The sequence below is a fragment of the Phoxinus phoxinus genome, assembly GCF_949152265.1.
Source record: "Phoxinus phoxinus genome assembly, chromosome: 15".
Taxonomy (NCBI): Eukaryota; Metazoa; Chordata; class Actinopteri; order Cypriniformes; family Leuciscidae; genus Phoxinus; species Phoxinus phoxinus.
Genome location: NC_136890.1, coordinates 12,557,005 through 12,567,535, shown reverse-complemented (window position 1 = coordinate 12,567,535; position 10,531 = coordinate 12,557,005). Strand labels below are relative to the sequence as shown.

The window sequence follows — 10,531 nt, the reverse complement described above, 5'->3', positions numbered from 1 at the left end:
TTTCCAAAACCAATCATGTTTTCTATTTTAATTATGAGCTGTTTAGTCAGAGCCTGTTCCCTAGGGGAAGTCTTTACTGTTCGCAGAACAAAACGTAATGCGGTGTTAAACTGGTAAGAAGACAATATCCCTTTTGTAATGGATGTCAAGTGAAATGTTTCAGTATAACTGAATAAACTTTTGTGTGAAAACAGCTCAATAGATCATAAATTGACTGCCTGGTGCTAATCCTCAATATGTTTGAATACCATGTTCAGTTTGGACTTTTGGACTTACTTGGGATCTGCATCAAATAGATCACAGTTTTATAAGAGAAGTTACAGACAATTTAGCAAACAGTTATTATTCATTTTGCAACATTACCTGATCATTTTAGTGGTATCCACAAACTGTGATTGACTATTGTAAAACTCTGAAAGTTAGTGACGTCAAAGCTATACTGTGATTGATTTATGATTTGTTTTACATACACCAACATTATCCAAGTTGGCCATACACTTTCTGCAGTGATAGAGCCGTGGAGAAAGTTATGTTCTCATAAATAAGATGATCTCTGGCACTCCTACACATTTATAAAGAACAACTTTGCTTTAACCATGCTGGGAAATATGTGTTACAGTGTAATTAAGTACTGAGTAATAATAATTAACTGTACTTACTATAGGGTTAGGATCAGGGTTTTGGTTTAGGGTTATAGTTGCATGTAATTATGCATAAATTAGTAATACATGTAAAATCTGTAAGAAGGACACTGTGAAAAGTGTTACCCAAATAAGTAATGCTACATTAACACTGAGATCACTATTAACTAATAAAGAAGATGTGCTCACTAATAGTATTTGATTATTGTGGTAACTAACAGTTAGCTAATCAATAACTACATTTTTGTGCCTCCTGAAGAACTACAACAAACTGTTAATTAATACAGGTTCAGGAAAAATAACTATGAATTAACTACTCATTAATAATCATATATACAAAAAGATATCGAGCAAGCCTTTGCCCTTTCTTCTTTATCTTCTACTTCTACTACTTTCTGATAATGATGATGATGATGATCACGATCATGATCATGTTGCAACTTGCAATTGGTGGATTTACTACAGTCCAAAGATGTAGCCTTTTTCTCCAAAAGGGATCATCATCATGTCACGGTCCCTCCTCTGCATTGCAGGGGCGGTTGCTCCAGCAGGCAGAGGAGGGTCGTTAGTGATTGGAGCCACCTGGGCTCAGGGTATTTAAACTGCTTCACTACCCACTCTTCTCTCTCTCTCTCTCTGCTCCTCCAGGTATGATCCTGTTTTGTTTGTTCCTTTGTACTTTGTTTCCACTCAGTCATGTTCACACACACAAAGATTCACGCATCCCTGCACTTTACATACACCTTACATTATGACATTCTCACACTTCATTCCTTTTTCTTTGTTTATAGTTAATAGTTTTTGGTTTGCAATAAAGAACCTTTTTGATTGGCCTATACCTGTTGTTCGTATCCCCTCATTTTTGCCACAGGTTATGAGCCGGCCTGTGACAATCATCATTAGGCAACATTGTTATATTTATCTTAGCCATTACGTTTGGTTAGTGGTTTCATAAAGTAATTCTGTTGGAGTTTTGAATTCTTCCAGATTTGTGTATTAATGGTATTAATTACCAATGGGTTACCATTTTGTTTTGTTTTTTTTCACTTTAGAATACTGTATCAGATTGTTATACTTATTCCTACCGATTTGTGTAAATGCTTTATTAATTGTTTTCACTAAGAATTCTGTTCCACATTATAATCCCTCCAGACAGCCAGCAGCCATATCACCCTGTAGCCCAAGACTAGTTTCCCACTGAAGGTAAGCAGGGCTGAGTCTGGTCAGTACATGGGAGACCTCCTGAGAAAACCCAACCCGATCTCACGGCAATTCGTACGAATTTTACGAGGTGGCTAATTCGTACCTATTCATACGACCTCACCTTGCTAAATCGTACATATTTTACGATTTGCCAAAATCGTATGAATTCATACGAATGACCTACCCCTGATCCCGCCCCTAAACCTACCCGTCACGTGGGTTTAGACAAATCGTACAAATAAATTCATTCGAATTGGTCGTGAGATAGCGTTGGAAAACCAGGTTGCTGCTGGAAGAGGTGTTAGTGAGGCCAGCAGGGGGTGCTCACCATGTGGTCTGTGTGGGTCCTAATGCCCCAGTATAGTGACAGGGACACTATACTGCAACAAGCACAGTCATTCAGATAAGACGTTAAACCAAAGTCCTGACTCTGTGGTCATAAAAAATCCCATGGCACTGTGTGATATAGCTGGTGTGTTTAAGCGCATTTGCGCCGTTGAACTGTGGCTGGCGTCGCATCATCCAAATGGTGGTGGTTGAGGAGAGAGCCTGTGACATGATTGTAAATCGCTTTGGGTGTACAGTAGTACATATGAAAGCACTATATAAATGCCTCATTCAGTCATTCATTCAGATTTGTGTTAACACAACCTTATTGCTCACCAATATTTCCACTTTATAATACTATTCCAGATTATAAATAACTTCTCTAGAATTGTTTCATAATAATGCATGAACTTTTCCGCTATTTATTTGAATAAAAATGTGGAAATCTTAGGCAAATCACACATTATCCAATAAAGGCACTAATGCCCAAAAAAATACATCTTAAAAAAAGAAAAACCTTTAAAAAACGTATGTCTATTGTATTTAGATGGTCTTTAGGTTAAGGTTGGGGTTCAGGGTTAGTACCTAGTTATTACTCAGATATTATTATTACTATAATAAGTACATAGTATATACAGGACTGTAAAATAAAGTGCTACCACATGTTTTATAAAAATTACACAGACTATCATAGTCCTTTATGTAAAGTGTTTAAAGGATAACTCCAGCGCAAAATGAACCTTTGGTCTAATTACACATTGTTACCTAGTCAACCGTTATCTGAGATTTGTTTTCATGATTATCGAATGTAAATAGTTTTATCTCTAAAAACAGTTTAGCCTATAACGCTAGTAACGCTAGTAACGCTAGTATATTGGGCATAGAGTAATGACAAATAAAAATCGCTTGTTAATACCACTAACAAGGCTCAAAATAGCCCCACACTAACACGGTAGCATAATGAGGGTCCCTACCTTCAAACCGAAGCATTGAGAACTTTGACAGTGTCCAGACAGTTTAATAAGAAGATATTTTATACATACAGTCAACTTCGCATATACAGGCAGAAGCCATCTTTGAAAAACAGTCTCTATCAGTCGATCTAGGAACACTGATCCAAATGCGCTGGACCATATGAGATTCTACACAGTTCAGCGCATTTGGATCGGTGTTTCTAGATCGACTGATAGAGACTGTTTTTCAAAGATGGCTTCAATGTGACTAGGTAACAATGTGTAATTAGACCAAAGGTTCATTTTGCGCTGGAGTTCTCCTTTAATGAGGTATTGCATAACATGAAATAAGCCTGATTTTACAGACACATGTAAAAATATAGCTGCAAGCAGCAATCACCGGGGCCAAGCGCAAGCAAGACGACAAGACATGCCAAAGTGGCTGGGAGTGTGAGACCAACTGCAGCTAGGAGCAATTGAAGACATTTGAAGATGAATTTTGGCAAAATGGTTGAAAAATCACATACAATAACTAAAAATATGATTATCACTTTCGACCAATAGGTGGCGCAGTTACGAAACTGATGTGATGTGGTCAGAGTGAAGTGACAATGACACATACAAAGTTTGGTGTCAATATGTCAAGGCATTGCAGATATAAAGCCTGAATAGTCATTTTGGCATCATGCCTCAACTTTGTCACTGCGGTATACGAAAACGGTTTCGTCTATCGACACGAAATCCATAACTTTTACTCGGCACGGTCTGGAGATGACACGATATGATTTTGGTGAAAATCGGACGTTCGGTCTAGGAGGAGTTTGAAAAAGTAGGTTTTAAAAGAAAATAAAGATGGCGGACAGTGAAGTTTGGCTGACTATGGCAAAATTGGTATCTATGTTTTCAGCATAACCCAAGGAATCTATTAAGATCAGTGTCATTACAATAGGCAAATGTATGCAAAAGTTATTAGCATTTTTGGAAATTTAATTATAACTTTTGACCAAAAGGTGGCGCTGTCTTGAAATCTTTTGAGTACCTTCAAGGCCTTGTACTGATGACCCATACTGAGTTTCGTAACGATACGTTCATGCGTTCATAAAATACAGCATTTTAGCACATAATTCAAAATGGCCGACAGCCAAAATGGCCGATATGGGAAAATTGAATATCAGTCAACTCAGTATGACGCCCTGAATCTATCGAGACCACTTTTATGATTTTTGGACAAACCGTTCAGAAGTTATAAGCAAAAACATAAATTCTTCATATCTCCGGACCAGTAGGTGGCGCTGCGCCGAAACGCAGCATGTAGCCTCAGGTCATGCTTGTGATGACATGTACCAAATTTGGTCTGAATCTGATAAAGATTGGAGATACGGCCTTACGTCTGTTTTCGCAAGCGCTACGTAAAATTTATTTGCGCGGTATTCGTGAACGGTTCGACAAATCAACTTGAATTCCATAACTTTTTGTCGTCATGGTCTGGAGATGATCTGGTTCAATTTTCGTGAAATGCGGAGCAACGGCCTAGGAGGAGTTCGAAAAAGTAGGTTTTTCGGAAAATTCAAAATGGCGGGAAAACTATTATGACGGAAAATGACGTCATAGAGTGCAATCGAATTGCCATGAGCTCAGGAATCAGAGGAAAAAAGAATTTTGTTGATAGGCCTTACGGTTCAAAAGTTATTAGCATACAATTTCTGAAACTTTGGACAGGTGGTGGCGCTAGAGGGAATGAGTTAGAAACACCAAAATTGGTGTATTTGATGTTGGGACTGTCCTCTATCAGAATGTCAAACCAAAACAACTTTCCCGCATACGCTTCTATGGGCTGCCATAGACGCCCAGTCGGAAGAAAAAGAAGAATAAGAACCGGAACAGATACAATAGGTGCCCGCACCTTCAGTGCTTGGCCCCTAAATATAAGATATCTAGGTTATTTTATCAACAGAACACAGGAAGATAGTACACAGCTCCAATTCTCCTTTATGTGATGCATATCATAAAATATAAACGACAATATTTACTTGTAGTAAATTGATTTTAATGGATTACAAAAATTACATTATAAATTCTACCTCATTTTCAAATGTATGTTTAATTTATGTTTTAATTTTACATAAAATATTTGAATTCACCCAGAAAGAAACTACATTTAGTAGGAAAGGAAATATTGAGAAAGTGTTTTTAGTACAAAACTTAATATACAAATTGCAAAGAGATCTGTAAATGTAATATCCACTAATTTTTTCTTTTTATATCAATTAAAGTATTTTAAACCTTCCACATTTTTGCATTTATCTATCTTTAACATTAACAACTTTTCTGTGATGAGTGACACACATGTGCACAATAGCATTGTTTTTAAATTGCTTCGCTGCAATTCAATTAAGAGACCTTTGCATAGTTTGCTTCCATGACTCCATAGTCAGTTGCAGTTGTTTCCTTTAACAAGGAAGAAGGTTCCCACTGCGACTCCCAGCAGCCCCAGTGTCAGACCCACTCCACAGAACACAGCTGGACCAACACCTGGGAGGGCTACATCAACATCTAGAAAATGCATGAATAGGATATTTGAAGATGCATCAATATGATAACAGCTGAACAGATAATTTGAACAGAATGAAGAACTGGAAGAGTACCGAAATTCAGTGTCCATGCATTCAATCTGAAACTCACACTCACCCCATGTTTTGGTCTGAGGTTGACCCTGGAGGGCTCTGTGGTTCACAGTGCAGCTGTAAATGTCTCCTTCACCTGGTGTAAACTTAAGAGTGGAAAATATGTTAAAAGTACCATCATTCCTTGGACGGTACTGGCTTAAACTCATGCCCTCTGTCACATTAACATTATTCTTAGTCCATGAGATGCTGATAGATGGAGGATAGAAGCCGGTCACATGACAGATTAGAGTGTTCTTAAAACCCAGCTGTACATCATCCTTTGGATAGATGGAAGTCTCGGGTGCATCTAGAATCACAGATTCATTAATGCATTAGTTCATTCAAATAAATTTAGATATTGTAACTTTATTTCAACTATATAAGGGAAAACTTGATAACACTATATGCATGCTATATCCAGCAGCTAATTTAAATTAATTTTCCAGACACATTAAGTGTTCACATCATGATAACACTTTACATTAATATTCCCTTTGGGTTCATTAATCACTAAGAAAGTGAGTTTAGGCAATACAGTAAAGAACATAAACACAACACCTATCAATCTCAATATAAGATTTTTGCTGGATCGTGGCATAAATCAATTGGTTTTGATTAAAATAACCACGCTGAATAAGCATCTTTATTAAGCGTTTATAACACAAATTTAAAATGGCTCACAGATATTGTGTAAAAGTTTACTTTTTTATTTGTTATTAAATCTGCCTTACAATGATTTATGCATTTGTGAATATTTTTTAGACATTAAAAATCCCTTAATAATACTTAATCAAAGGGAACATAAATGTAAAGTTTTACTCATATCATATGTTTATGCAGTGTTGATATTCATTTAAAAATGTAAAAGTTCATAGCACATTCTCATGTCATACCCATTTCTGGCATTGGACTCTTGAAACCTTTAATTTGCTTGGCTAAATTACTTCTGCATACTGCCGTATTTTGAACACTCTGTTCATAAAATCCGGGAAATGTAATCTGATCTCCAAAATCAGGTAATGTTTCTACTCCTTTCTTCTGATTAAAGTCAGCATGCCACAACTCCTCGTTATCAAATCCATACATTCTTTCTGCTTCCGTATCAGAGCATATTCCAATTCCGAAATCTTCATGAACAACTGAAAAAGATTGAGCATCATAAAACTTAATTCTCTGGGTTGACAATTGTGTTACATTGAATAGCTGAGTGGAAAAAAATGCATATTTGATTAATATTGTTCATAAATTGGAAGGGCACGTTATGTAGGCGTACTGCAGATATATGCAGTGGAGGGCTGCATTGGGATCCCGTGGTTTTACACAATTTGCCATATAACAAGAAAGGAGTCATCAAATAAAGTTCACCGCAGTCGATCAGTAACATTTTCTTCCTCCATAGCAGCTAGGCCAAGTGATTCATTATTTAATTCATTAAGTATATTTAATGTTTTTCAGTAATGTTTATTTTCTCTTTGCTACATGTTCATTACAGCCCAGGCTGATTATAGAAAAACTTACCTGTGGCCACATTTTTGCAAAGGGCAAATATAAGTTTCGCGACAGTTTCAATGTGAAATGTCCAGCAAGTGGCGCTAAAAGCATGTTTAGTTTTTTACGGAACAGATTGATACGGCAATGTTTTATTACGTTGTTTTTTGTATGTATCACCGTTAGTTCAACTTCTGAATTGAAATGTCTGGGGAGTGGTTCTAAAAGCTTAATGCTCCATCACATATTAAAATAACACACCACACTAAACCCGTATACCCGACAGTGTTAACAAAAGTAAATGTGAAAGCAATTGTAACCATGCCAATTTAGTTTATTTTTTATTTTTATTCTTATCTTTGAGCTATTTTGTCGTGCTTCACAGATTTCGTACCCGAGCTCTCCGCATCGTAAGTAGGCAACAATTGTGCTTGAGCTATACCACCTGAGCTACCGAGCAAGTATGTCAGTAAAGCCGATCGGAGCTAGTTAAGTGATGCAAACTCCAAAATGTATTTGTTTACAAATCATGCACTATGGTAAAAAGTGTTTTGAGGTCATGATATAATATTGTGCAAGGAGCTGTGTGAAAACAAGTCTTTATTAATCCATAATTTGCCTTCGTCACATTTTGAGGTTTTTTTTATCTCTTTCTCGTTTTGGTTCTGTATGAGTTTCTTTGTTAGTCTGTTAATTTGTTCAGTTCTTCTTCATTCTTTCCCTGTTTGTTTCTATGGTTACAGATTGGTTTGAGTCCTCAGTTCAGGTGTTTGTTAATAATCTCGTCAGCTCCTTTATTTGCCTTTCTACTTAAGCCTTCACTTTCTGTTAGTCCCTGGTCTTGCATCGCAATGTTTAGCATAGCACTAATGTTGGCCTGTTGGTGTATTTTTTTTTTCACAATTTCAATCAAACAACCAATTGCAGTCAGAGAAAATGACCTTGCTTCGTTAACGCAGTCATTAAGCAGACCAGTTGTTTGTTAGTGAGAAGCACAGTGTCACGAGATGTGGCTTTATTAAAGCGCACAACGAAGGAGATATCTTCAGGAGACTTTTAATAGAATCTAAACAATAAAAAGGAGAAACCACATACCCGTAAAGTTAACTAAAGCTTGACCAAGAACAGATGGAAGAGGGCTTATATAGGCTACATGGAAAACAGGGGGAGCTAGCGAGACAGATTAACAAGACACACCTGAACTACTTAACTGAATAGAAGATATCAAACTCACACAAGACATGAACAGAACAGGGAAACCAAAATAAACAAACCTAACTCTGACACACAGAGCTGAATTTGGGACTTTTTTACTTAATTGTTTTATATTGGAGTATGTGATGTAATACAACACATATGTTTGATGTAATTGTTTTTAACAGTTGTAAGTGTTTTAATTAACATTGTGATGTTGTTTTCTTTGGTCTCTTTTTCTTTTTCTCTCTTTTTTTCCAGCTTAAATGACAACATGGTGGGGTTGGTGGATAACTGATGGATTAATTTAGTCTCAATTTCCTTTAGGATTTGTAGTAAGATTTAGTTTCTTTGTGTGATTGAGGGTGTGCACCTCTTAGTATAGCCATTGCCAGTATGCAGGATAAGGGAACCTTAAGGTCTGTTGTGTTGCTTGTTTCCTTTTTATCTTCAACCATTTCAGTAATGTTATTGTATTTTAATATTGCCTATAATAAACCTTGTTACATTTGCAAAGAAAGACTGTTGTTTCCTTCAATGTCATCATTGTTGTCAGTGAGTTTGACCAATAGTGAAATAGCTGTAGTCATCAGCCTTCTGCCCTTGTAGTACTTTGATGCTCTACTATTTAGCCAGATTTTGTTCAAAATGATGTCACACAAGTTCTTTGATTTCGCTTGAAGTTAATTGGGACCATTACGACAGCGCTAACTAATGTGCTCCACCAATTCAATTAATAAATTCAATATCAACAATTCAGTAACTTTCTTCTTGTGAATATATTTGAGTGATGTGACCTTATTTTTAAGTTGGCGGAGTTAGCATGGACACAAAAAACACCCTCCTCTCTACACCATAGTACCATAAAGCCATACTACAGCCCCATATGGGGTGTGTGTGTGTGTTTTCGTTGAAACTGAATCAATCGTTGTTTGACGATTTCTTTAATTCACTTGTAAATACATTTTGTAATTCAGACAGTCTCCTGTTTGTGTTTACAGTAGATAAGGTGTTGAGGAAGTTTTATGTTTCTTTTTTTTCTCAGACTTGTAACCCAAAGGTCGCAGGTTCGAGTGAATGAACAGCACTCTCTTCCACTCTCCTTCTCCACAACTGAGGTGTCCTTAAGCTTGAGCAAGGCACCTAACCCCCAGGAAAAACGGCTGCCCACTGCTCCAGGTGTGTGTTCACGGTGTGTGTGTGTTCAATACTCACTGCTGTGTGTGTGCACTTGGATGGGTGAAATGCAGAGCACAAATTCCTTTCACTTTTACTTATTTAAATATTTCCTGCATTACTATTTCAATTTTTGTTTGTTATTTTGGCTGTGCTCTTCCCATAAAGTTATTGATCTTTTTTATTTCCTCTTTGTCCAGTTAAATGTGCATTTGTTTTGCACTTATCCGGTTGTTGTGTTGATTTTTGAGGCAAAATATCAATACATCCTGTTCCTCTCCATTGATTGTTAATTTTCCATTAATAATTTTTAGTTTGTTACTTGCTCCCAATTCTAGACGGGGAGTAATGCAGCTTGCATATTGCATTTTTATTGCATTGCTATTTAATTAATTAAATTGTTAATTCATTGTTGAAATTACTATTTACAATTTAAGGAAGATTATTCAGTTCATATCATTAAAAGTGTTTTACAGAGTTTTGGAAATATTTTTTAACTTATCATTAAAAGTTTTGTATAGAGTTTTGGAGATTATTTTTTACTTATTTGTGGAAAAATAGTACCAAAGTCAGTAAAACATTTTTAAACCAAATATTCCAAACATATGACAATAATCTGATGTCGGTAGTGTGAAAGGAAACATTTACAACCCTAAAATGCACAAGCAGGTTTTGAATGAACAGTTAGCATTATTACAAGTGATCAGTTTGAAGTTTTTCCATTTACGCACTTATAAAAACAGTACCAAAATGATTAAAAAACTTTAACTTACATCCAGCATCAGTTGAGAGAACCACGGTAAGGGCAAGAATGATTATGTACAGCTTCATCTTGATTGAGAGTCAAACAAACATCAGACAGATATTTAACCTGAGGTGAAAG

At 36.3% G+C, this 10,531-nt stretch overlaps 1 protein-coding gene across 1 annotated transcript; it reads right to left on the bottom strand.

Annotated features, from left to right (window-relative positions):
- Positions 1 to 5,095: 5,095 nt before the first annotated feature.
- LOC307011275 (HLA class II histocompatibility antigen, DP alpha 1 chain-like) lies at positions 5,096 to 10,531 on the bottom strand. The gene is made up of 4 exons (XM_079636742.1): positions 10,422 to 10,531; positions 6,684 to 6,929; positions 5,813 to 6,097; positions 5,096 to 5,677 (listed from the first exon to the last, which is right to left on the bottom strand). Exons 1-4 carry the CDS (start codon positions 10,477 to 10,479, stop codon positions 5,556 to 5,558), a joined length of 711 nt encoding a protein of 236 aa, XP_079492868.1. The 5' UTR covers positions 10,480 to 10,531; the 3' UTR covers positions 5,096 to 5,555.

What these genes read in the sequence shown, in the direction of transcription:
- LOC307011275 (XM_079636742.1), bottom strand. Translation starts at nt 10,479, where the DNA reads ATGAAGCTGTACATAATCATTCTTGCCCTTACCGTGGTTCTCTCAACT. An exon ending in TCTCTCAACTGATGCTGGAT is followed by an intron (nt 6,930 to 10,421) that starts GTAAGTTAAAGT and finishes AATCTTTTTCAG; the next exon opens with TTGTTCATGAAGATTTCGGA. An exon ending in ACCTCAGACCAAAACATGGG is followed by an intron (nt 5,678 to 5,812) that starts GTGAGTGTGAGT and finishes TGCATTTTCTAG; the next exon opens with ATGTTGATGTAGCCCTCCCA.